The sequence below is a fragment of the Halictus rubicundus genome, chromosome 15, assembly GCF_050948215.1.
Source record: "Halictus rubicundus isolate RS-2024b chromosome 15, iyHalRubi1_principal, whole genome shotgun sequence".
NCBI classification, from domain to species: domain Eukaryota; kingdom Metazoa; phylum Arthropoda; class Insecta; order Hymenoptera; family Halictidae; genus Halictus; species Halictus rubicundus.
In genome coordinates, this window is record NC_135163.1 from 2,958,927 (window position 1) to 2,986,641 (window position 27,715).

At 42.9% G+C, this 27,715-nt stretch overlaps 2 protein-coding genes across 11 annotated transcripts; both read right to left on the bottom strand.

Moving 5' to 3' along the window:
* Nucleotides 1-2,242: 2,242 nt before the first annotated feature.
* Nucleotides 2,243-15,333, bottom strand: Gls (glutaminase). 7 transcript variants are annotated; one of them, XM_076800497.1, is made up of 12 exons: nucleotides 15,045-15,333; nucleotides 13,118-13,215; nucleotides 8,245-8,280; nucleotides 6,972-7,071; nucleotides 6,694-6,836; nucleotides 6,222-6,595; nucleotides 5,240-5,520; nucleotides 4,986-5,162; nucleotides 4,714-4,874; nucleotides 3,951-4,094; nucleotides 3,720-3,860; nucleotides 2,243-2,827 (listed from the first exon to the last, which is right to left on the bottom strand). In XM_076800497.1, the coding sequence occupies exons 1-12, from the start codon at nucleotides 15,102-15,104 to the stop codon at nucleotides 2,647-2,649; spliced, it is 1,896 nt and encodes a 631-aa protein (XP_076656612.1). In that variant the 5' UTR covers nucleotides 15,105-15,333; the 3' UTR covers nucleotides 2,243-2,646. The 7 variants fall into 7 exon arrangements, with proteins under 7 accessions (XP_076656612.1, XP_076656614.1, XP_076656610.1 ...); XM_076800499.1 differs by having other exon boundaries at nucleotides 3,951-4,076; nucleotides 15,045-15,330; XM_076800495.1 differs by lacking the exons at nucleotides 13,118-13,215; nucleotides 15,045-15,333 and adding an exon at nucleotides 8,336-8,550.
* A 1,020-nt stretch (nucleotides 15,334-16,353) lies between these two features.
* On the bottom strand, nucleotides 16,354-27,473 carry Nkain (sodium/potassium-transporting ATPase subunit beta-1-interacting protein). 4 transcript variants are annotated; one of them, XM_076800672.1, is made up of 7 exons: nucleotides 27,204-27,456; nucleotides 26,275-26,412; nucleotides 26,111-26,191; nucleotides 25,838-26,029; nucleotides 25,696-25,759; nucleotides 24,739-24,796; nucleotides 19,879-20,017 (listed from the first exon to the last, which is right to left on the bottom strand). In XM_076800672.1, the coding sequence occupies exons 1-7, from the start codon at nucleotides 27,255-27,257 to the stop codon at nucleotides 20,008-20,010; spliced, it is 597 nt and encodes a 198-aa protein (XP_076656787.1). In that variant the 5' UTR covers nucleotides 27,258-27,456; the 3' UTR covers nucleotides 19,879-20,007. The 4 variants fall into 4 exon arrangements, 3 of the variants coding, with proteins under 3 accessions (XP_076656785.1, XP_076656787.1, XP_076656786.1); XR_013083437.1 differs by lacking the exon at nucleotides 19,879-20,017 and adding an exon at nucleotides 20,800-21,785 and having other exon boundaries at nucleotides 21,818-24,796; nucleotides 27,204-27,473; XM_076800670.1 differs by lacking the exon at nucleotides 24,739-24,796 and having other exon boundaries at nucleotides 16,354-20,017; nucleotides 27,204-27,473.
* Between the last annotated feature and the right edge of the window lie 242 nt (nucleotides 27,474-27,715).

The window sequence follows — 27,715 nt, forward strand, 5'->3', positions numbered from 1 at the left end:
GATATGTTCGTCTTCGCGCTTCGCGAATTCCCTTCTAACGCGAGAGAACGCCGCGTTTGGAAACAAGATCCGTCCAGCGAGATAACAATCTGTATTTTCCAATAAACTTATTATATAGTCGCATCCGTTAGGCATTCTCCTTCGACGCACAGCGTTCGGGCACGTATGCGCGCAAAGATTCCTTTGCTCGTCGTTCACGTTGCCACCCCGTTCTCGACTACGTTAAGGCAGACTTTCGAGTAATTGACGCTGACATCGACTTTACTTGATAATTCTCTTTGTCGTTATCGGTAGACTGCGGAAGTTCGTGTTCGCCCCGGGCCCTTCGATTTACAAAATAAAACGGAAATCCTCCGAGAAAATTGCTGCGTCCAATGGCGTCTCCTTAGATATTGTTTAAACGTGTATAATGTCGTAAAAAAATATATCGTTGTACTCGGGAGAATTTGTGGAATCGTTCGCATAACTTTTCCGGTTTAACCCCTTGCGCTACGATTTATTTTACGGTTTAGAACTTTTTTGTAGTTCGTAGTTTCCGAAACAAAAAGGAGAAAATTTATATCTATCGCATGCCTGTATGTTCTTCGATAGCTGTACATTATCGACGCCAAAATAGAATTTTATTTCGGTTTAAGAGAAATTAATAACTAGATTGCGGATCTTTATGCAAAATAAAAAACGTTTGCATTCATTGCAAAACACAGGAGGAAAATAGAAAATTTGTTCTTCCTTTAATTATGTTATTAAACCGAAACTAATACGCTGAGGTCCTTAAATCTTTTCAATATGGCCGCTGCTTTAAATTCTGCGTACCCATTTTTATCATAAACGCCTAAAACCCGCAGTCTATTAATAACATACATATTTATTAAACTCTGTTCACGAGTATGACTGGATACTGTAGGGCAAGGGGTTGAGCAGTAAAAATTCGAAAAATTTCACTGCTTTTTTAAAGTTGAATTTCTTAAAAACTGAGGATGTTGCATAAAAATCATCTATCGGTTGTTGAAACGTAAAATTGGTGTTGTATACTTAACGATGCCAATTCACCGGTACCATTCTAAAAAGCGGTACAAAATCAAAATAATAATGGTTTAAATAATCGGCGCGGGAAGCGAAATAGAATCTATAAGACGGACAAAGAGACAGAAAAATATTGCAGGGGAAACGGAAAACGTTTTCGCGTACATTCTCCCCGTAAGGGTAGCCGTTCCAACAACATTTTTGCCTACCGTTGGCTATAGTTGTCCTCATAGGACACCAAAGATCACAGTTCCTGTTCACCCGAATACGCTGGTTCGCTCTCGGACGAAATCCTATTTAAAGGGAACGAGGTCGCGGGCACGCCGACTCACGAATCACGCGGATTCTGCAACCGATTTGGACTCGAACATTGCCTAATCAAGTAACTGTATTACGAGCAATATTAATTCTCAAAGATAGACGAAGAGTTGCGTCACCCGCACACGACTGACGTGGCAGTCAACGCGTTCAATACAAAATGCCAATGCATTCCGTCAACCGATTTACATATTCGATAGAAGTATTCGGTATTTTACGCGTACTTCAATTTCGAGTTAGCCCATCGCTGGTCAGAACGTTCGTCGTGGTGTATCTCTTTGGAATTTAGAAGATTTTTTGATTCGGAAGAAAGATTTCTCACAGTGGTACCAATCGAGTAGCTTTATTGACTTTTCTGATCCAGAGGTAACGGTACGAAAATATGTTTCTTCAGCAAGCTTTGTTCGAAAACGAGAAACAGTCGAGAGCGAATTCTTAAACGTTAGACAAATAGGAATGAGTATCACATAAACGAGTAAAACGCTATCCGTAAGAAAATGTTCGCACATCTCTTCCCTCGCGTGATCACCCGGTGGTCTAAACTTCGTTTGAAAACTCACCGGAGCGTTAATTAACAAACGGTTGATTAAACGAATGTTGGATGTATCCGTAGCGTGATGTGGCGAATAGAATGCGGATCTTTATGCGTCCTATGGCGCTTGTTAATTTGTGAAGCACACGAGAATATCAACAAATAACAAAGACACCGGTGAGCAGCCTTAGAGAGGGTTAATGAATGGTAAACTATAAAATAAGGATTCGCATAAAGGTCCTCAGTCTGGCCAGAGATTGCTACCTTGAAAATTCGAGGGTAGATCCTTACGTCGAAAGGAATAATGCTGTAACTTGTGATTGTTGTCTATCTAATTGTAAGTAACGCTCACTTCACTAGCAAACCCTCTTTTCTAACGCTAGAAAATGCCACGTGACACTGTGTCCTTCGGTAACGGAAAGGTAACTACGTAAAAGAGACGGCGCAAGAAACGTACGAATAAAGTGTACAAAAATATAAATATCAATGGTAGGAGCACGTTTTGCAGTGGGTTTCAAAGAAAGAAAAGGAGTCAATCCGGTGGCAAGCCAGTACTTAAAGTTAAGCGTAGAAACGAACGAAATTGGCCGTGGTTTGACGAAAAAACGATAGATTCACGGCGACCTTGATTACCCGTCATCGCGTCCATTGATCCTAGGGCCATGTATTCCTTTTCCTATTCTACGTCACGAGTTTCTCACGCATACACGCACGCTCACACGCATACACGCGCATCATGTTTCCCATGAAAAATATCCTATCTAAAGCCTCGTTTAAGGTAGCGGAGTTCGAGCGGTGGTCTCCACGGTTTTCCTCGGGTCAGCGTTCTCGTTATTCGTCGGCTCTTCTGCGTTTTCCAATTCCGTTTTGCGCATCACCGCGTAATTATTCAGGTATTCCACCACTTGCATATGACCGAACGTTTCCGCCTCGTCTATCGGCCGCTTTCCCCATCTGAAATGCACCTCGTGATTAGCCCGAATTCAAAATACTACCTAGCGCACGGTATTTCTTTTTAGCTGCTACGATTCATACATAGGGGGTGAAAACAGCCCTCAACACGCCGAGGATAAAAACCATATATTTTTTTAAATATCTCGGGAACTAGAGGGTGTAGGATAATACAGACTTTTTTAAATTGTGAGATTTTCGACCGACGAATTTCAAATTTTGTGCGAATTTCAGAAAAAGTTATTTCTTCAAGCAGTATTTAAAAAATGAAGATTTATCTTGCAGATTTCCTTATTAATTTTTATGTACACTCATTTATGGACCAAAATATTCCGTGTGTCCGGAATATTTTAGTTTTCATCGTTTAAAAATAATCATTAATTTTAATCTCGGGAACTAGAGGGTATAGGACAATACAGATTTTTTAAAATTGTGAGGTTTTGGACCGACGAATTTAAAGTTTTGTGCAAATTTCAGAAAAAGTTATTTCTTCGAGCAGTATTTAAAAAATTAAAATTTAATTTGCAGATTTCCTTATTAATTTTTATGTAAATTCATATGATTAGTTTATAGACCAAAACAGGGGATACGTCTGTCCAGAATTTTTTAGTTTTCATCATTTAGCGATAATTATTAATTTTTCCGATTCCGTAGTGAAGAGCATGCCCTGTTCGGGCATGTTTTGCAACAAACAACATAAACTTCTACAACAATAGAAATTATAGAATCTGTGTTAGCAGTTGCTAGCCGTTTTTCAACAGTCAGAAGAGATTTGACGTCGAGATTATTGACGTGGCGTAAAGAGAGCGGCGGGAGAAAGGGTCCCAGCTGGAACCAGCATCGATCGTGTTGTCCGATAACTTTTCGGGAATTCCGTATACGTAATCATGCTCACCTGTCCTTGGGATTGTCCGGTACCGAGCACTGTTCGATCAGAAATTCGACGCAGTCGAGATGGCCTTCGCTAGCTGCCAAATGCAGGGCTGTCCTACCGTCGTAGTCGGACAGTGTCATGTCCATGCCGCTTAATCGATGCCTACAACAATCAGTTATACGATAAATCGTGCCGTCTGTATGCCGCTATACTTTCGGAGCAATTTGATCGACCTGACCAATTTCAACGAACCTTCTCAACGCGGTGACATCGCCGCTAGCCGCGCTGAACAGCAGATTCACGATGGAGAGTCCTTTGGTCTCATACTTGTGCCTCCTGGGATCCTTTTTGTTCGTCGCGTGTTTCAGGTTGTCGTACCTGTGATCATAGTAGGTGCTACACTAATCGGGACGGGATGGAGAAACGACGGGAGACAATGAAAATAGCCCAAGTTACGGTCGGCCGGTGGATGGTCCGTGTTCCGATTTCGAAGGCGCAGACAGAGAGTTTTGCGGGCAGGTTTGTTCGTGCGGGTTAACGTGTAGAGAGCGGGTCGTGAGAGAAAAGCAAAGGAAGGGAAATAAACAATTGATTAATGTGTTGTCACTCGTGGTCGTGGTTCGATTAGCTTTTAGATACAGTATTACGATCGACAAGCGTAAATACACATATTGCCCCGGTGCAATCGGAAATTTGTTCGCGCGAGCAACTGAACCGCGGATTCACCAACTCGCAGTGTTCAGAATACGTATCGTACAGTGATTTCTCTATATATGTCGCCAAGGCTTGGACGATAAACGTCGCGGAATTATCCCCACTTCCCCGTGATCCAGAATATCTCCTGAACGATACAAGACGCTGGCAAGACCCGTGTTGTTGACATATATCGAGAAGTCACTGTACCAGTGTAGTAGTGTTTTCGAATTGTGACGAGAGTGTAATCGTGTGAGTTTAATTTCGTTCAGACTAGAAGCTTCAAGCGATCCGATCTTTCGAGCAACACCGACCCCCGTACCTGTGGAAATTGAACTCGCTGACGAGTTCCTCGCAAAATTGCACGCCTCTGCACGAATTCCCAAGAGGATCCAGAGGCGGAGACCATGTGCAGATCCCCATCACGTTCGGGATCACCACCAGAAGACTTCCTGACACTCCGGATTTAGCTGGTATCCCGACCTGCGATTAAATCGACATCTTATAGCATGATTTCGTGAAATTATTTATTTTCGTTGACGAACAAAATGTTACCGTCCCTTTAAAACAGCATTTGCTGACTGTTCTAGTTACCTTGAACGCAAACTGTCCACTGTAATCGTACATGCCGCAGCTATGCATCAGACTGAGGACATCTCGAACGCTGTCAGGCTTCAGGACCTTCTCCTCGGTGATGGGACATATGCCGCCATTGGCGAGGGTGGCTCCCATAACCGCCATCGTGTCACAGTTCGCCTCCATGGAGCAACACTGATAACGGAGTATCGTTATTAGAAACGTGCAAGAGAAAGACCGTTGAAACGGAACAAAAATTGTAGATTTTTTACTTGAAAATAGAAGTCCATTATCTCTCGCAAGTTCGTCTTGTCCGGGTAGCAATTGTGCTCCCTCATGTAAAAGCCGAGTGCGTAGTTTCTGTCGGCGGCCTCCCTCTCCGATAAAAAGACAGCGTTGTTGAAGCCAAGATTCTCGCCACCTGCTAGCCTCTTAAAATAGTTCATCGTGAAGTCGAACTTCTCCGCGAGCGTCATCTCAGGCTTGATCAGCGACTTCAGCAGAGAGCAGACCAATATCGCGCCGGCGTTGATCATGGGATTATGAGGCTTCTCTGGAAAAGTGTATACAAATGTATCCGAGTTCTCATTGAAATCCTTGAAATAAATGCTGTCTGTTAAAAAACGTATTCGAACGCTCTTTAAGTCAGCTTTTTTAAAATTAATCCGAACGACTTGACTTTAATTTTGATAATAATCGACCGACCAATGGCTCTATCACCCAATGTCATACACTGCAGTGATTTCTCTGTATATGTCGCCAAGGCCAGGATGATAAACGTCGCAGAATTATCCCGACTACCTTGGGGTATACCCGGCGAGGGGCCGAGAAACTCATGAGAAAAAATAGTAGGATCTCGTCGACAGCATTTGCCGCTGTGACTTTGACTAATAAAACATAGGACGAATGTATTTACGCTCCTCGGCGTCCGAGACCTCTCGAGCTTCGTGGCTCCTCATGGGGTATACCCCGCGGTAGTGGGGATAATTCCGCGACGTTTATCATCCAGGCCTTGGTGACATATATAGAGAGATCACTGTATTAGGAGTTAATTCAGAGATGATTGCGTGATTTGGATATAAGAAGGCTCACGACCAAGCCAAGAAATTAAATTCTGCCAAACGTAAGACCATCGCCGCTCTAAGAGAAATTCTATTTTTCAGCGTTTATATGAAACAGCCATCTTAAAAACAATTCTCGCGTTTGTGAAACCTGGTGTGGATTAAGAGGAAACAATCAGCGACCGAAACTCACTGTTATAATCTAGCACAAGCTCGTTGAAATTCCTGCCGGACGGTTCCTGACCGACATACTGATGGACAACTTCTTGGCTCAACCTGTCCAACGCGATCGCGTATGTCAGCGGTTTGCTGCAGCTCTGCAGGGTGAACGGAATTGACGTGTCGCCGATGCTGAACCGCTGTCCATCGATCGTGCAGACCGAGACACCCCAGTAATCCGGATTCATTCTAGCCAGCTGAGGTATGTAAGAGGCGACCTTGCCCTCCGAGTTCGATTTGCATCTCCAATAGAAGTCCTCGATGTGTTTCGTGAAACCCGACCAGTCGGGTATGATGAACTGATGCCTGAACGCTCTCGAGATCAATACTATATTCGGGTTGATGACTCTGGAACACGAAAGCGATGAGCACGAATCGACTCGAGCAGCTGCTGTCCGAGAAATTTCTTAGCCGGGAAACGGGTGCGGTTTCACCGGACGTCTCACCTGCGGAATTGTTCTCTATTCAATTTCTGCGTCTCGTGGGAAACGCCCTCGTGACCTCCCGTCTTCAAGTGTTCTTTTCGCAAGTTGTCTGAGAATTCCTGGAGCCTGGGGTCGTCGTTTCGCAAACCGGTCGTCCTCAGGGCCTTGAAACACGCGAAACAAGATAATATAGAGCGTCGAGGGCAACGCTTCCCTTGCCTTGCCTTGCCTTGCCTTGCCTCGCCTACTAGTCTCGCGTGTGAAATCATGTTCTAAGAGCAATGCCAAGCTGTACTCACGGCCAAGAACTTGCCGACCGGTAGCAGGTCGGTTTCTTCGTTTTTAAACATGTCGAACAATACATCCTCGGCGTTCGTCGCTTGATCTTGGTCTCTGGTACTAGAACAAACCGTGGGCTTGGTTAACTATTTACTCAGACTGTAGCGCACTATTCTGTGAGCATGCAATTTCGTTTACTATTCAGAGCGGAATGGTGAAAATATTATACAGTAGGTTCCCGTGTAATTCTGCCGACAGAATTTGTTTTTTAGCTGTTTTTGTATCTAGCGTTTACAGATCCTCAGCGTCTGACCTTCCAAGTATAATCTGACCCTAACACGGTCGAAAAATGGTTTAAAATGACAGTGTATACAGTCCGGAACGAAATTAAGTGGACACTCTGTCAGGCTATTTTTTTTTTTTTAAAGAGCAAATGAATCCATCATTTTATTCAGAATTAAATTTGTTTGTAAAATATTCTTAACTCTTACACCATACCTGTTAAAATTTAAAAATTTATGTATTCCCTCTGTACACTTGTTAAAATTTAAAAATATTCCCTCTGTACACTTAAGATTGTAATGGGTGGAAACCTAAACACAATATTCACGATTTTGATCGAACATTTTCTGTCAGGGGTAATAGAAAATACCTAACGAATAACCAGTTGTAATATTTCGCTTCGAAGTTGTTCCTCAAAGAAATTCTTTTCACTAAAAAGTAGGCAATAGTTTGTGAAATAAATATTTCAAATACTATTTAATATTCGCGATTACATTATTTCAGTAAAATATTTTTAACCATTATTTTCAGAAAGAATGCTCAAAATAAAAGAAATAAAATATTTCCAGATGAACTGCAATATTCTTCCAATAAAATACTATTTTAAAAACCTATTGCATTAAAAAAAATGTTTTATTTTCAAGGTTGCAGCGCATACTTTAACACTAAACCTACCAAACACAAAACATATAAAAGTGAAACGTCTTATAGGAGGAAGAAGATTGAATTTACTTAAACTTTGTACGATTTTCATTATAATATGTGCTCAAATAAAGAAGTCAATTCAGTAATTTTCTATTGAAACGTTTTTATAATTTCAATAATTGTGAAATAGAGAACCGGCCATTTTGACCGTGGTAGGTTTAGTGTTGAAATAAATTATTTACTATTTAAAACACTATTTTACCCAGCTCTGGTTTTCCACTTTGAGACAGGTCATTGTCATTCGTGTCATGCATTAGCTTACAACAACAACAACAGCAAGAACAACAGGTTTTATACGGTACTCACTACATGTAATGGCTGTCATGAATGAAGCTGTACTCGCTGTAAAAACACAACGAAAAACGGTATCAGTGGACACTGTGATCGTAGTGATTACCTGAGGAATCGCGCCAGCATCCTCTTAGACTTGTAACCTTTCTTCTCGAGCCAGATGGAGCACGCGACCTTCGATCGGATCGAGTAATCGTCGGGGATGTTCACCGGCACTAACGCTTTGCTATCCGCCGAATCATTCTCATCCATCGCGACGCAGGGCACAACGATGCTTAATCTATTTTCCTTCATTTTTCAAAACTATTTCCCCTTCGTTAAAGTCGCCGAACTATCGAAAGAACTCAGGATAACTGTCGCGAGAGACACGAATCGATTCCGCGCGCCTATTGTCCAATCGAGAACCTTTCGAAGATCTTTGTCGATATCTGCGGAGATAAAAAATGAACGCGATCTTATATCGGCCAGAGAAAACGTGCTACGACCCCACTCGAACAGGGAAGCCTGATCCAAAAATAACGGAGACGCCAACAGGTAGCAATGACAGGTGCGAGGCGTGCTTTTTACCGCATACGGACATCTCCAAACAAGCAAACATTGGCAAACGACAAATCTCTGCGATCGTCAGTGGTGGTCGCAAATACTGTCCTCTCAAATACAGATATTTAACTTTTCGCGCTGGTAACAAATTTTTTTCTCAAAGAAAAGACAGATTGCAGCAAACGAAGGAATAAGACAATTGAAAATTCTCAGAAAACTAATTCTCGACGTGTGTGGCACGTCGTTTGCAATTCTCGAACAAAAACCTTTCGACAAGAGGTTAACCATTCTAACAATTCTAACAATTCTGTAAAAATTTACTATGGTACTTCGAAGAATATAAAATGGCATACTGTTCCCTAAAAATGCGGCCTGTGACGTCAGAATCTTCCTAACAATTCTGTAAAAATTTACTATGGTGCTTCGAAGAATATAAAATGGCATACTGTTCCCTAAAAATGCGGCCTGTGACGTCGGAATCTTCCTAACAATTCTGTAAAAATTTACTATGGTGCTGCGAAGAATATAGTTCAGGGCAGTTATTAAATAAATTTCTTCAGTCGATCACATATTATTATACAGTCGCGTACAATCATGATTGAAAATAATAGTAAAAATCATAATGGCTACCGTTGCAAACACTAACCGTACCGCGATCGGTCAAATGGCCGGTTTCACATTGTTTTACTTTATAATTAATGAAATGACGAGAATGCTTGCACTAGAAATTATTAAATAAATGTGTCCATTCGAGCACAGGGTGTTATAAAACTTGCGACACATCTTAATAAATTCAGTCTTGCAATTTTCATAAAACAATGTATACCAACCATATCTAGTGCCCGGCACGGTTAATGTTAACATCGCAATTGTGTCCGAACAACAGATTTACCCAGTGAATACCTCATACGCCATAAATGGCAAATCACACCTATGGGCAAACAGATGATTAGATTCAATTAGAACGACGGATGGTCGTGCACCACGAACGATAGTCATCTGGCCAGCGTGCGTCAAACTTGACAATTTCGTCACGAACACGTATTTAACACTAGATCTACAGAGCACTAAAGTTTCACGCTCTTTTACAAAAATAGCTATGACGCTTATAGCCAAACTTTCAGCGACATTTGTTGGAACGTGAACACATTCCGTTGCAAATATAAATACAGCGAGGAGCAAAATGGAGAACCGTTTTTGCAGAAAATCATTATTCATGGAATCATGGTAAATGACTAGAATTAGTAAACGCAAAAACATACCAGCAGAAAAAATATTAACTCTATCTTTTTGTCAGTATTTTGGAAAAAAAGATACTGGAGATAACCGAATGTTTGTATTATTTCCAAAGAAAGAAATTCATTCAATAATTCTCCATTAATTTATTCTCACAATTTTAATCGTAGTTGACTACGTATAATCTACGTTTGTTACATAGACATCTGATGTACGTTAAACAATATTTGTATGTTATTACCTCGCTGATTGTGATTTGAATAATTTTGTATTTGTGATTGTATTTCTGACGTAATAATAAATTATATTTTGTAGATAGATAGAAAACGGGTAGATCAGTGGATACATCGAAAACTTTGGGATCCGTGAATTTGGGAGATTCCATAGTTCTAGTGTTAAATATTTTTCGACGAAAGAGGCGACAGTCGGGTCTTACCGGAACGAATTATAAAAATCGGCGATATCCTCAGCGTGATAACCGATGACGTTGAAGTCGTCCATTGTCTTCCGTCCGGCCTCGAGGACGTACTCGAACGAACACCAGTTGTTCATCACTTGCGAAGGCTTGTTATCCTCGATCGTTACCCTTATCGCGGTGCTGAGACTCGTTTCCCTAAGCGCGCGAGATCGTTCGATCGATCCAGCAAAGTAATGGAGAACAAAATCGTGCCTTCTGCCGAACGTATTTAAATGCGGAGCAGCATCGTTAAGACAATAAATTGCGATGCTTGGGGTCGGATCGATGAAGATCAATGGTTCTCAATTAATCGGTCACGCAATCGATTTCGATGCACTGTACTCTGGAAATCTGCTTTTCCAGGAAAAATCCCATTTCTTGATTTTAATATTCCAATAGCATAAATGTATAGTATTCGTAGTCTAGTCATCATAAAACATCGAAATACAGGCTTGTGCAGTGAATGCACAGTAAATGTAAAAAAGATTGTTTGAAAAGAATAGTCTGGAAGTTTGCTTTTCCCAGGAAAAATCCAATTTTTCGATTTTAATATTTCAACAAGATAAATGTACAATATCCGTGGTCTAGTCATCATAAAACATCGAAATACAGGCTTGTGCAGTAAATGTCCAGTGAATGCACATTAAATGTAAAAAAAAAATTGTTTCAAAAGACTGTGCACGTATACATAATCTCTCTGTAAACAATGTTTTGATCGTTTGGTGCTGGAGTGAACTGTATTCTAATTTGGTCGACAGAAAATATTCGAATCTCGGTTATTCTAAACCGATTAAAACAAGCATAATCGAAGCCGTTGAAGCCGTAATGCAGTTACATGTGATAGAAGGATCGAATGCGAGCGTTCGACACCTTAGCCGTGGCGATGATTTAGAATTGCGCCGCCGCGAACGATTGAGAACCATCAGCATCGATTGCATCGGATTTATTGGCGCCCATTGTGTTCCACCGAGTGCGTGGATCTATTTCTCCATTGTTACGATGTTCCTCGAGTAAGGAGAACGTGATAAACGATTAGCCTTATTTCGAATACGCAACAACGGTCTGCGACATAAGCAATTGGACTATTGTACGCATCGTTGAAGTTTAACTGGACTAGCTTCTTCTAAACGTTTCCATTTAATCTCCGAATTGCGTAACCGAAGTTGAAGGATATGCGTGCATTCATCTTGTGCAGGACCGTCGAAATGAATCCGGCATTTTTTCGGTCAGTCCCACAAATAAGATGCAAAACAATTGAAGACCAGGTAATTCACGATGTAGACGCCATAGGGGATAGGATAGGCTAGGGTAGACTAGGATAGACCCCAAACTATCCTATCCTCCTATCCTAGCTTCTCCTAGCCTATCCTAGCTTCTCCTAGCCTATCCTAGCATATCCTAGCATATCCTAGCCTACCCTAGCCTATCCTAGCCTATCCTATCCCCTATCTTAGCTTCTCCTAGCCTATCCTAGCATATCCTAGCCTATTCTATCCCCTATCCTAGCTTATCCTAGCCTATCCAATCCCCTATCCTAGCTTCTCCTAGCCTATCCTAGCATATCCTAGCCTATCCTATCCCCTATCCTAGCCTACCCTAGCCTATCCTAGCCTATCCTAGCCTACCCTAGCCTATCCTAGCCTATCCTATTCCCTATCCTGGCGTAATCAGTGAACAAGTTAGGGAAACGTCAGCTATGAGCACAAAGAATACTCGTGCCCGAAATCGAATTCGAAGAAATTTCGAAATTCCGACAGACAGTAGGAGGTAACTGCATCCCGGGCAACTCGAGGGAATCGTTCTGATCACGAGAGAAGCGCCGGGATTCTCTGTTATCACTCCCGGCTTTGCGGCCTCCCGGAAGCCCCGACTGCAATGCCCTTGACTATTGCGTGCGAGGCCAAGGTGAATAAAAGACAACAGAACACGAGAGATACCCTGAAGCCAGGGTATGGAATAGTTCTCTCCAGGGGGTTATTGTTGGCGAGGTGGGCGGCGAATTGTTTTCCATACGAGTTCCTCGCTGTCTCCCGTTAGCTCAGGGAGGTCGCCGTGATGGAGTTAGTGGGTACACCCCTTCGGGGGGAGTCCCACATATCTCCTTCTTTCCCCCAGGGAGGACAGGGAATCTGTAATGCGATTGGCAGCACGTAAAAAAAGACTATGGAATAGTGGAGGAACTTTTACCGTCCAATTTTTCGAGAGTTCCAACGGATAGCGGTGCCAATTTTGATATAACCAAAACCTGTACAGTGTTTACTCTATATATGTCACAAATTCTTAGCCGATAAAAGTCCCAGAACTATCCCCACTGCCCAGGGTATACCCAGCCAGGGATAAAGAAGCTTGAGAGACCTCAAAAAAGTACTGTCGAAGAGTAGTATCTCCTGGCCGATATATGTCAGTGGCTAGACCCGTGTTTTGGACATGTATCGAGTAAACACTGTGCACAGTATTTGTACGTTCAAAGGATAAATATAACAAATTCCGAAGGCCACAGACTGTTATGTTATTTAGCTTCCTTTAACCTCCTCCGAACGTGATCGCGGCTCCATCGAGACGAAAGGTACGTAACGAGAGGTCGGAAATGCTGGGCTGTTCGACGAGGTAATTGATAAATAATCACAAGAGAGGTGGGAAGAGCGTGTTCGTTACCGTGTCTGCGCGCGTTCTAATTCTAAGGCACTTCCGAAAGCGGCGTCCAAGTATTTCATAGTTCCGAGCTTCTTCGACGCCGGCACCGCAGCCCGTCTCTGCAATCAATCAATTTTGCTATCGTAATCAGGCTTCCTTCGAAAACGTAAAGAACAACCTCAACGATCGTTATCACGGTCGTGTTGCCGCATCCGTAATTTTCATTACGCGTGCACACGTCCGTAAGTATTAGGGCGCCTACTGGTTTTATTAAAAATGGTGGTAAGAGACCATTCTAAACTGTACAAAACCTTGAAAGTTGAGTGTGACATTTAATCGATGAGTCAGTGAATTATTCTAACATGTGCTTTGGTTCTAGCTTCTTGATTGAATTAAGGGAATGTGCCACAGAATGTACTAAGTTTAATTAACTTTTTATTTTGTTTGAATCGTGAACCAAAAGTAACTCGACATTGACTCGGGTTTTGTTAAAAACTAATGTCGAATTAGAAGGGGTGTGCGGGTACTGAAGCCTCGGGTTCCCGGCCCGACCCGAACCCGACATTTCGGGCAGCCGCACACCCCCACGAATTAGACAATTCAACAAAATTCGTACACCAAGTCTGCATTGTCTTAATGTAAAAATTAGTTGGAACGCTTTGGAAAATAAAATAATTTGCATTGCTCCAAAATCTATTGCACATGTTTGCTTATGATGGAAAGTTAAAAACAATCAAATAGAACGTACGAAACCCAATACGTCTCCGTGGCGTCATTCCGAGGAAAGGGATTAGTCAAATTCGTTATGCGCAGTTCAACAATAAATAAACAACTGCGCTCGAATAGGTGGTAGACGATCCGATGAACACGTGAAAAAGACACGTCCCGGAGGATGAAAGGAGCGCGAACCAGGTCGCGCAGACAATGGGCACCGAGAGAAAAGATCGCAGCCCTTCGAAGACCAATGCTCGTGTCCCGCGAGCGAAGGATTTCTGATGGTCGTCGAAACGTACGAAGGGAGTTGCCAGGGTAGTTCTGTATTGATCCTTCGATGAATCAACCCCAACTACCCTAAGCCGAAACCTGCCACGTGTACCCCTAATTCGGATCAGCGGAACGAACACACACGAAAACAGATTCTCGACCGGTGCCCGCTGCATCCTTGACCCAGTTTCGGGGACCCGATTTCGACGAACACGAAAAATGATTGCCATCCGTGTTCATGAAAAACAAGCGCGGCAAGTTCGCGTGCATCGAGCGTGAACGGAACGATGCACCGTAGCTGTCGATCGTCGACAGTAATTCATCCGCGAAGAAAGATGCTAACGATCGTCTCTAATTGGAGTGCGTTGCTTGCTCGCCCGTTCGCCGCGAGTCGCCTCTAGAGCGGTCAAGTATTTCTGTCGCTGAAATGGGCCATGGGCCACTGCCACCGCCCACGTGGACGCCAAACATGAATAGCATGACGCGAGATCCCGCGTCATTGTGCGTGATCGACGTCCACCTTGGCGAAGCAAGAACGCACGTAGCTTCGGAAATATGACCAAGAAGAATCGAAACTCGAGACGGCAGCTCGGGGTTGTAGAGCCAATTGTGCCACTACGACGTCGACGCGTTCCGCAACTGTTACTGGTCCCACGATCAATCCTCGGTTGTCCTACTGCCTGAACAGAGGATTATCTCAGCGAGCACAAATATCCCAGCTACCTGGCTCAACCCTTTCCGGAAGTAAGGGACTCCTCAGGGCCGCAGACACTTCGGCAGCAAGCTAAACGTGGACCTCGTTGCCAAGTGCTCCGGTTGGAACGTTTATTCAATCGCCGTGAGACAATCGACCGCTAAAATCGCAAAAGCAGGTCCAGCTGCTGAATCAATAGACGCGGGATCTTCCACGGGAATCCCTCGGATCAATAATAACGGGGCTGCGAGAGAAGAGAGGATTTCGCACCTTGTTGCTGACGTGCAGCCTCCTGATCCCGTTCGCGCCAAATTTCACGATCTTCAGCATCCTCGTGCCTTCTCCGTCGACGGTTCTCCCTGGTAGCTGAGCGGTGCTGTCTCGACGGATGTCGACGGTGGTGGAGCTTCGAGGTTCAAGGGGTTGGGACACCGCTCTGGGCTCTCTTCCGGGCCTGCGAACACGCACGCGTACGCACGTACACGCTCGGAAACGGTGACGCGAGACCGCCGACCCTCGACGTCCCGTTAACTAGGAGGTACTGCGGTGTTAAGGGTCGCGGGGACGTCTGCCAACGGGGAGGACTGCCGGCATATAGGGCACATGCGCGATTTAGACGCGGCGCGACGCGCCGTCGAGACATTCGCTGCGGCCCGAATCGGATTTTTTGCCCCACGAAATCAATAGGGCGCGGAACTGGTTTTTGAAAGGAGCGTTGGGGATTTTGGGCCAGGATCCTTCGCCCTTCGCCCTTCGCCCTTCGCCCTTCGCCATTTACGCCGCCGAAGGACCAGCTTGCCGCGCTGTGCCAGCGCCTTCGTTCATCGATCCGGTTGTAACGAATAAGTGCACCGTTTCTTCCCAGTTCGCTGTTCCCTGGTCGACAAACCAAGCTAGACAGATTCCTGTTAACGAGAATTAACACACTTCACGCACCGGCATTTGTTTGACACGTGAAATGCCTCCACAGGGGGCTTCTAATGAACAATGCCAACGAATTAGACACGCATAATGGGGGCGAGCGCGTATCCTAGGCTCGAAAGTTTGCAACCATCGGGTACCTGAAAAGTTCAAATACAAAATTAGATTGGAAGGTCATGAAAAAGCGTCATATTAGGGGTACCCATAAGTAATCAATTACTTGCAAAGAATTTGTTTTGCCTATAGGTGTAATTGACAGTGCCTGGCCCCGTACAGCGAAACTCACTCAGGAAAAAATCAAAGAATTGCAAATTGGGAAGTTTTACCGCACCCCTCATGCTCACCGGATATTGCTCCCTCTATCATCTTTTCGGCTCTCTGGAGCATTATATAAGAAATAAAACATTAATTTCTGTAGAAGATGAAGGAGGCACCTCGAGTCATATTTTGCTTCAATGAACCCTGGATTTCTATAAGAGGGGAATTGAAAATTTGCAGGAAAGATGGCAAACTGTCCTTGACAATGATGGGAGATTATATAATAAATTAAGAAATAAAAACTTGAATTTACTACAAAGTTTGTTTTAGATTTCAAAATAATTGATTACTCTTCGGGTGGCCGCGCATTGCAAGCATCGTAGATTTAATAAAAAGAGAGTATCGTCCATCGTTTTATTAAAATTTTCTTGTTCAAGATATGTACACAGTACTATTTTACGTTTCTGATACATGCGCAAATAATTCCACCAACAATCGCATTCGTGATTCTGATCGAATATCTTCTGACAAGTGGCAGAAAGTTTGTTAACGTTGTGATTAAACAGTGCGAAGTGAAAACGGCTCTATAGAATAATCGATAATTGTTGTTAATAACACTTATAGCTCTGCTATGGATGGGATAAATGATGCTATGCGAATCGCTAAAACGGTCAACTGGCGCCCGACGCGCGTTGATAGTCTTTAAAAAATCAATGATTAACAGCTAAAGATTTCTCGTGAAAACTGTTCGATAACAATCGCACCCCTGCGATCGTGATAATATCTTTTGGGACTTTTACTAGATATTCTAATTACCATGCTACTCTCTAATAGAGTAGTGTCGCAGAGAAGCCTATTAATAGACTTCCGATAGGCAAAGTGTTAAGTACCTTAAGATCGATTGTGCGCGCTACGCGAATTAAATCCTAACGTTGTACAACAGTCGGCGAAAGATCCGAGGCAGTTTTAACAATTACAAAGAATAGTTACCGAGTAGGTATCGTTAATATAACTTATCGATTAATATACATCGATGCTTAATACTTTGGTTTCCATTTCACGTTCTACCAGGTAATCTACGAATGTACTTAAGTACACAGAGCTCGACGACATCATCGACGTAATCTAGCATTTTGATTTTCCGTATGAAAAAATAGTTTGCAGTTCCGATGAAAATATCTTTATTGCACTTCTCTCACACGCAGTGCATAAAAAACAGTATAGAAACTGCCGCGAGGCTGGCACGACGATAAAAATCGGAACGGTTCGGTTCTCTATCGTCCACATACATTTCCGACCTCTGTGCAGTTTTACATCTACAGAACTTGTCCCTCCCGCGACCTGGAAGACTATATCGTAACGCTACCATGGCGAGTTTAGTGCGAATCGCGCATATACTCCTTTAGAAAATAGTGTGTAAAAAATTGTAGTGTCCTCTCTAAACGTTTACGTGTTTCGCAAGTGCATCCTTGTTCAAGGCTCGAACCGTATAAATAAAGATGATTGTCATGACGGTAATTCGATTATTTACAGATGATTCTTCGAATGAACACAGTTTCAACGGCGGATAGGAATCTGTGACGGTGAAAAATGTGAAGTGCACGGTCAGCTCGACCGAAAAATTGTAAAAACCGTTAACAACCGTAAGGCCGAGCGCTTATGCGTCGCTGAGAAAACCACCCCAACACGTTTGATCCTGAGATAAAAGGCAAAGAGATTACAAGAAGGTAGAACCTACGAGATCTATAAAATATTGCGAGTCTCGATATACATTCTGTAAACCAGAGGCGGCCACGAAGCCACGCCCCTGCGGGCACGGAGCCACGCCCCTACGGGCAAGGTTGCATGCATTTGTCACACACATTGTCACAGCTACGTGGCCAGCTACGGCATACCCCCATTCCGCTAAGTCACTTGCCCGCAGCTGAGCCCATAGTCGCCAGATCGAGACTTGTTCCCTCACTCTAATTTCCCCCTCTACCGCGCTATTCCCCCACGCTTCTGCCGCGTTTCGTCTCTGCCGAGCATACTCCGTTCCTGGCAAAGAGAGGGTAACTTTTTCCCCTCGATTCGTGCTACCTCCCCTCATCTGGCGACTCTGGCTGCACTGCGGCCTAACCCCATCCCCCTAAATCACTTGCCCGCAGCTGAGCCCATAGTCGCCAGATCGAGACTTGTTCCCCCACTCTAATTTCCCCCTCTACCGCGCTATTCCCCCACGCTTCTGCCGCGTTTCGTCTCTGCCGAGCATACTCCGGTCCTGGCAGAGAGAGGGTAACTTTTTCCCCTCAATTTATGCTATCTCCCCTCATCTGGCGACTCTGGCTGCGCTGCAGCCCCCATCCCGCTAAGTCACTTGCCCGTAGGTGTGCCCAAGGGCATCGGTCTGCGCCCTTGCCCTCTAATAGGCCTGTCGAGCAACTCTGCTGTAAACGTTATCAAAATTTCATAGAGATTCCTCTTGTTCAAACGGATCTAATTTCTATAGAGGACAACAAGACACAGCTCGAACCGTGCGAATTGCATCCGCTGTTATTAAGTAAAGCTTGAAAATCAGTGAAGCGACGAGAAGGACGAGCCTCTCCTCGCTCACTGTACCTTAACAGTAACAATCCTAACGTAAGATCGCCGTAGCGTATATTGTGATTTACTAACAATGTCCAACGTTCGAGCGTACATCGAAACCTTGAGATTCGGGGGGCATGCCGATGAGATCATTCTGCAATTTTATTCACTGGTTCAACCTTTATGTCATGGTTGGCCTTTATACCTGGATAAGATGGTCAAAAATGGACCAAATTAAACATGTGAACAATTCTAACCCCGTACCGGGAGGCTAGTTATGGGGTAAATGGAAAAAATTAGTTTTTAGCATATTCTCGCTATTTAGTCATATGCGAAAATTCTGAAAAAGAAATCAAACAGATGTTAAATACTCAGATACATATACGGCAAGTAATACCGGTTTTTAAGTTGAAAATCCTGGTTATAAAAATCCAGCAACTGCAGCAGCCTACAGGTTGTAATTATGTTTTCGTACTGTTCATGGCTGTGAAGAAGACACCTGAAGGAATGCTGGTTCTGATTGGCAGTTGGTCAAAATGACGATGTCAACGAATCAAATGACGAGCAAGCAGAGTTTTCAAAAACACGAAAGGAAGTCGCATCATCTATGGGACGACCTAACAAATCACGGCACAAAGGTTGAACCAACGGCAACATATGACCGATTCCCGAATTTCTGAACAGATTTCATCCCCCGTCGTCGTAACAGCCCGGCAACGCAGACCCCCGAACGTGACCCTAAATTACCGTGTCCTGATAAGCGGGCGGCCCGCTGAGAACGAATTGTCTCTGGCTCTGTCTGACGATGTCGTTCCTGTTGGGCACCTGGGGCGTCGCTCTGACCCCGTGGTAGTTGCTGTAGCTGGATCTGGCGCTGGCCGGCCGATTATTATAGAGATCGTCCAGGTCCTCGCCGTTCAGACTTTGCGTGCTGGTCTGCTGGAATGTTGGGTTGCTCTGACCCTGCCACTGCATGGGGTTCACCTCGTTCGGCTGCCAGTTGTCGGTGAGATTCCTTGTGGAGCTGCTCGCGTCCCAGTTCGGGTAGGTCTGGTTCGCATAGTTGCTCGTGTTCGAGTAGTTGTTGGACGAGTCCTGATTCCAGACGACGGGCGAGGACACGGCCATGTTCACGGCTTCCGGCTGCCAGTTCGAGTTCCGATCCCTGTCCCAGGTCATCGAGATTCTGTCGTAGTTGAGCGTGCCCTGGGACAACGAGTTCACGTTCTGGTTGGTCAGGTTGCTGGGCGCGGTGTTCGCGTACAGGCTCTCCTGATGGTCCATGATCCGGTTCACAGGGTTCTTCCTGCGCGATTGTCTCACCGAACTCCTCCGGCTAGATCGTCGCGTCCCGTCCCGTGAGATCACCGACCTTCGCTTCACTCTTCGTGGTGTCATCGGCTTCGGCGAGACGCTGTCGTCGTGCACCGGCGGCTCCGGCTGCGAGTACTCGATGCTGTACAACGGCCTCGGCTGCTTTTTCTTCCGCTTAGTTTGTACTGTCATGGAAACAAGCGAACAGTCTGGTCACATGGGGAAATCAACGACTCGGCGATGGATCGATTCGGTGTGCATACTCGGATATAACCGGAAACGCAACTGTTCCCGTTCCCGGTGATACAAAGGTTAATTTTTTGAAGGTGGACCGTTAGTTGTGACACCCTATACAATATGGCCGACGTGGTAGTCAAAGAGTTAAGGAATCGTTAATTCTCGGGTGAAAAATTTAGTTTATTTCTAAAAGAAAATCGAATAATTTGCAACGTTTTTCCCTATTTACGAAAAATTCTAAAAATAAATGAACATTTCAGTTATTCAGATGCATGCCTAGGCAATTATTTATGCTCTCCCCGTGTGACACTAAGAGTCTAGATCTCACGATATCGAGACAGGACGTGTTAAAACGAAAATTCAATTTCCTTTGTGAATGGTTTCGGTAAACGAGTATCGTAGATGGTATCGAATAGATCTCTTAGAGTGAAAGAGCTTCGCACGTTACAGATGCACGACCTTTCGCAGTCTAATAATTACTAATTACCCAGACCCGTTAGTTCGTAAACACAACGCGCAACATCGAACGGCGATGCAGAACGTGTTCAGAGATGTGAAGTGAACGATATAACCAGAAAAAAAGGTAGTGCGACACGATTGAACGAAAATAAAATAAAATAAAACGAAAAACAAAACAAAATAGTTCCCCGAATACCGCAAAGAGGAGATTGTTAGAGTGGGAAAGAAAGAGACAGAGAGTGGGGGTTAATAAATAAAAAAAGCAAGCGAGTAGTAGCATTGCACGTTTATTGTCGCCAATGAACCGCACCAAGATAAATCAAATGATACAGTAAATAAATATAAAACTAAGAGCTACGCCTTTAAACGAGATACACACGACTACTGTGTACAAGCTTCAAACGGGTAAGAGAATTGCACTACGTTCGACCACCTGAACCGGAAATGACGCGTTCCGAAAGAGAGAAAAAAATAATAATAAAACGGCCAGGTGTGTTTCGTTCGGCTAGATGCGCTACGATAACGATGGAACCTCGATAGTTGCCAACGCGTATCGGCATAATGGTCGCTTAGTGACGAATGAACGAAATAACGAATCGATAATGGAAGGGGTATTGGTACCGCGATAAAGAGAAGTGGAAGGTCCGATTGATCACGGAGCTCGTCGCATGATCCAACTCGCATGCGTTTCCGTCACCGATTTCGTGCAACCGTCGAGGTTCTACCGCAGTTTCAACTATGCTCCTTTCATAAATAAGTTAAAAATGCGTACATATCGACTAAAAAGACGTATACACGTATATACAATATCCGTGTGTCACCACACTGACAAAAAAAAAAAGAGAATAGCAATCCCGTTATGCCCCATAGGGAACACTGCAAGAAAGTCAACGATTTGTGCTCGTGTGTCCTACGTTGAAGTACTTGCAACGTGTAAATACCGAAGTACGTGATCCATAAGTAACGATGCTTCGACAGAGTCTGCTTAAAATACGGAAACAAACCCGATCGATGAACAGGCTATTTTATGAACACCGAACGAGGCCAACAATGGTATCAATCGAGTGTGACGAAGACGGACGTTGCGTAACTCGATCAGATTCGAAATCTATGCTCTCGATTTTTCCGACGCTACGACTTCCTGCGTCGACCGAGTCGGTTCGGTCTCCCGTTCAGTCGTCGTCTTCGGTCTATTATTGGATCGCGTTAAATAATTCATTCATCATTAGTTGAGCGCGATCTAAATGGCATTCGCAGCTTAATTGCCGCACCAGCAGATCGCTCGGAACGGAGGCATGTGCGTGGACTTTACTTGTGCGACTGCTCGAGGACCATTCGGCAAGTGTAATATTTTCATTCTGTAAACCGTCCTGTCTCGCATTGTTCGCCACACTCGACCGATAATTATCGTCGGCTCTTCAACCACGATTCCGTAGAACATCCCGCGCGACACTAAGTCTGTGCAGTCTATTAGAGAGAAATAAAAAAAAAAAAAGAAACGAACGCCACCTCGTTTCAGAGAAAACCGAGGAGTGATTATTAATGTACAATTTTTAGTCACCTTTGATTTACCATTACGTACTCGATAATCTAGGGGTAAGGGTCCCAATCACTGTGCCTATATTGATTATACCTTTTTTTTTTTAAGCATAATGGAATATTAAGAAAGAGATATTACATTTTTTCATTAAAATCACTCGATAATGTTGTATATCTCTTTTTTAAATATTCATCGTGCTTCAAAAATAAGTATAGTTAATACAGGCACAGTAATTCGGTCCCTTACCCTGTATGGAATGTCGTGAATTACCTTTTTGAGAAAGTATATACGTATAATGACGGTGAACGTAAAACTAAGAAAGTCATCTTTGCAACTTATAATATCCAATTGCACGCGTACTTTACTTTGTATACAGGATGGGGCGAAAATCGGGCAGAATTTGTATCTGAAGGTAAAAATAAATCGGAAAAAGAGGAATAACATTTTTAACGAAAATGTTATACCAAATCTTTTTTTTTATGTGGAATCATCCCCTACCCGGTTGTACTACGATCTCCGCCTCGCCCTGTATGCATGTGTAGTATATGTATATTAAATCTATATTTATATCTAGCTGATATACCTTAATCGTTGCTTGATAAAGAACCTAAAATAAACATTCTATGTACTGAACTTAAAGAATCGTACAATGACAAAACTAGCATGCACTACTCATTGTCAGACACATTCGTCAATCAAATAAAAATCTCCGTAGCACTGAACAGAACGAAACCGGTTCATCGTCAAGAATACAACAAGCTCGTCAAATGCAGCCTACGAACTCATCGTGTGTCACTTTCTCAAGCCAGTCACAAAACAATATCTTCAAACGAAGCTTCCGAACGAACCCTACTTACGGCAGTCGCGATCATTTGTAACGACAATTTTACCTCAGGCCGTTACCTCTACAATGCAACGCATCGTCGTCTAGTGTATAAAAAAAAAAATAATAATAATAATAAGAGAAAAACGAAGTTTGTCACTAAGTACAAGTTTGAAACTTACAATTGATAAGAAAGTCTAGAACATGATCATGATTCATATTTCTATACGTATCACAGTGCGCGTGTCCGTATAAGTTCATGTTGCTTTACGGAACATGATTATACGTTTGCTTCGCGATTCAAAGCCACCCACGAAATTCTAATTGTATATAAATCTCTGAGAAAACGTATCGAGGAGTTAGATGCATTTAGGCAGGGCACAGAACTAACGATTGAAGTATGTTTATGCGTGTTTACACCCTCGAAGCATTTTTCTGCAAAATTTTATTGAAAAATTCGGAAAAAACGACGATTCTCATTGTGCACGGAAAACACTATTATATTTAATAAGAATACCTTATATTTTCTAAGAAACTGAATTATCTTCAAGCCCATAATCTTATTTTCTAATCTATAAAGTACCATAATGTTTTAATAATTGTCCACATTACATTTCTAATTTGTCAGTACAATTTATTATGCATTTTTGATATCACAAACGCTATTTTGAAAAATCTGTCCCGCGCAAACTACTAATAGATTTCTGAAACTGCTTCGATAAAACTTTGAAGCAAGGATAACAATCACCTAATAAAATATAATTTTGATTCGACAAAGGAAACAATTCGTAAACGTAACCTTACGCGTACCGTTTCTAAGTGCATGTAACCTCTCAACATGAGCACGAAAATGAAGCTAGTGAACACAGGATCCGATTAGACAATCAGTCAAAATACTTAAAACAAAAGAGAGAGAGTGAGGGGACAGAGAGAGTGAGAGAGAGAGGGAAAGAAAGAGAGAGAAGAAAAAACGTGGCGAACACGTGTTAGCGTGATGTTACGGAGAATTATGGAGAATCACGTTTACGCTGAAACGTGGATCATAGATAGGGAAGGCACCCTAAATTAGCTACTCTAATCGTTCTATCTATTTGGCAAGTATAGGAATTACGTGTTGCGCTCTGACAATTTGAACAGCGTCGAAGTGCTTCACAGAACATCAGTCGTACGCAATTGAAAAACCGCGAAATAACCCACGCGGGTACCTAGCAAAAATCAATAGAACCGAGGGTCTGCGACCGTTTCAAAAATTACTGGCGTACAAGGACAACGGTCTGCTGTCTCTGTTGTGCGGTCTACTCGAGACTTCCTGTTCGTTTGCGTTCGGTGGGTTCTCGATCGCTAATCTAGGATCCGAGTAGTACGATCTTAGGGGTTGCTCGCGAATATGATCGGTGAAGACTCTAGGCTTACCGGAGCCTTTAGGCTGTTTCGCTGAGACAGGACGAGCCTTTGCTCGTGGGGACGCGACCGGACTGTATCTCGTCGAATGCGGATAATACATCTTGTTCTTTTGATATCTCGATCTAGCCGCGCTGTCCAGGGAGTCGTACTCGTCGTACGGTGACACCGGTCTTTGCAAATGATCTAGCGGATTCGAATAATCGTTCGGGTAGTCGACGTACTTAAGATCGCGATTCGACACGTTGCTCCTGGTGGTTCGGATCGTGTCGTTACGGAAGCTATTTTTACTTCGCACCGAACTGCTCAAGAATTTCTCGTTTTGATTTGGGAAGCTGGTCTCGTGACCAACCGATTGATGAGAGCTAACTGTGCCTTCCGGATAATTTTGAGTGGAATTTTTGTGAGGGTGGGCAGGTGATGGAAGAGCCGAGTAGCTAACGTACATAGGATGTAACGGTGTGTGGCCTGCCAACCCGAAGTCATCACCTCCCTCAAAGTCAACTGAAAATATGACGCAGAATCCATTGCATTAGATCAAATTTGTCGTTTATCGTTATTCGGTCAGACGATACTTCTCATGAGATTTCTAATTTACCAAGACATCTAATGATCTCGCTCGGACCGTTCGAGTGTTGTAAAAAACGAAACAAAAAAATATATATGAAACAATATTCATTAAACGATCCATGCTAGTAGAGTAATTTCATAAAACTAACTGAACAGACACAATGTTTACGCTATTGCAAAGATGCAGAACGTTATCTCTCGCAATGCAGTGACATTCTTGTCGACAATTTCGAGAAATCATCATTATTAAACTGCGGATTTTTATGCAGAATAAAAATTGTTTGCATCGATTATAATAAACAGTAGTGGAACAGAAATTTCTTTCTTGCTTTACTAATTTTGTGATAAATTGGGATCTCCTACTTTAAAGTGCACCCACTTATTTTTACCCTAAATGCATCAAATCCGCAGTCTAATCATTATACTCGTGCTGAGAAGGGAAAATACAAAAAAAAAATATGTATATATATGCGTGCAAACAATGAATCAGGCAAAGCACTTACCAAAATGGAGGATCAAATCCACCAATGAAATCAACTGTAACCGACAACCCTCTTTTCAAGCAATAATAAATCCCAATATGTTATTTAGAAATAAAAATATTCGTCGTGAAGTGTTCCACTGCATAAAAGTGATACTATATTTCATAAGCCCCATGACTTGTTTATCTATGCAGCTCTTGTTCACCGTTACCATTGCTAATTATACCTGAACTTACCACCAGACAATACCCCGAAAGAAAACTTTGAATGATTTTACGCAACAAAACTACATTTTATAGTTATCTGATGGTAGGATTGATCGAAATGAACGTTTTCAAATTTGATACTTACAGCTGTCATCTTCGTCCAGGAGGAAAACTTTACTTAGGCAAATACCGCCTATGATTGCAAATAACTGAAAGATACGAAACATTTGGTTAAGTAAAAATGTTTGAGAATTTCATAAGAGATTATGTACAACAATTATACGTACTCCTAAGATACATTGTGTTGACGCATGTAAAATTTCAACTACTTCGTAATCTAGTACACAGTCTGTTACGTTGGAAGGCCTTGCAGGTCTAAATAGTTCAGGTTCCGTGACATCATAAACTGCCTTACAGCCTGGTCCATTTACATGCCACCATGAAAAACTACCTGTTCCAAGATTTAAAATATCGCTATTCTGAAAAGTATTGTAAAATTATTATTAGGAACTATATCCTTTACAGTTCTAGTCTTAAAAGTACAGAATACTACAACTCACTTTGTCCAGTACACCCACGTCAAGGTAAAAGCATATTATAAATATATTCCATCCCAGCCATACTGTATTCCATATGCAATACTAAAAAATTCAAGGATTATTTTAATAATAGTATGCATACACTGAAATGGTATTGTTGCACAGAGATAAGATCGTTTATTTACCGATATGATATATTTAGGTCTCTCTTGGAAGGTCCCAAAAAATCCCAAGATCACAAATATAATATTGAAGAAATTAACCAGTATCGGGGCCCACATAAAGCCTAGAAAGTCGAAAACCTGGCGCTCCACAGTAGTAATCTGTAAAAGGAAAGGAGAAGGACATGTAATTTTAGCAATGTGTAATACTAGAGATGAAGTTAATGTAAACAGGTCAACATCACAAGAAGCAATTCCTTCAATTTCTGCAAACTCTTTGTTAAATGCTTTCATAATCTGTTCCAGTTGTCCTATGCTCTAAATACTGAATTAATTACTCAAGAGTCATGGCAGGTTCATGGATCAACTCCAGAAACTGGAATTCATTACTTTTGACAAAAAAACTATGCTAAATATGCAACCGTTACATAAGAGTTTAAATAGTTATTTTTGATCATCTGTTAAAACAGAGTGGTCCAGTTGGTGAAAAGTGGTCAACTTTCTGTTTGAGCTGAGGAAAGTAATAGAAAGTAGGAAAAGCGGCGTTTATAAATGGTTCGTCTAGTTTCTATGGAAATCTCGCCGAAGCAGAGATAAACCAATAACCTACGAATCGATAAAACGATACGATAATCGAGTAACAATGTAGCGTGTCAACAAGCCGTAACACTTTATCGATAAAACTGTTCGAAACTGATTCATCGTTTTCCACGTAACGATGGGTAACGCAGTTCCGTAACATATACATGTACGTGTATACGTTCCCGAAAAAATGAAAGTGCGAATCGGATCGTGAAAATCGATTCGAGCGAACGAGCCGCGATTCGATTCGGTTCGTAAACGAAAGTGCACGCTCGCGGAATGTATCGCGATCACGAATGATAACGATGATACAGAGATATACACAAAGAGGTTGAAAAGAAGTATCGTTTGTGCTGGTTCGGGAAACTCACGAGTTGTAAGACACATATTGTCAGCAGGAAGTGCCTTCGATTACAAATTCCCATGTCATTTGGCCAGGTTGATATTTAGCGAGCGAGGCCTCTTTGGTCAATCGGACTCTCGAGCGTTTCGTTGCGCGTACGCTGCATCACACTGGCACGTTCCAATGCGCCGCCATGTTCCTTCAACACTTGTTCCCCGTACCTTTCTCGTGGGTGACTGGTGCAAGTGACATGCACACGCTTCGGCCTGGTGGTGATGCCGAGTGCAGTGCTACGTGCTATACTATTTTGTACCCGAGACCGAGGCTAGTTTTATGACGAGAGAGAACAGGACACATACCCCGTTCGAGCTAATCCCTACCCATGGCAGATAAGAAGGGGAAAATGTTTCGCACTCTGCCGATAACAACACAATCGTACAAATATACGGATTCTCTTAACCCCTCACAATCAGAGTGCATTTAAACACATAGAACACCATCCAAAGGTTACAGTACAATTAGAAATATAACGCCATGAAT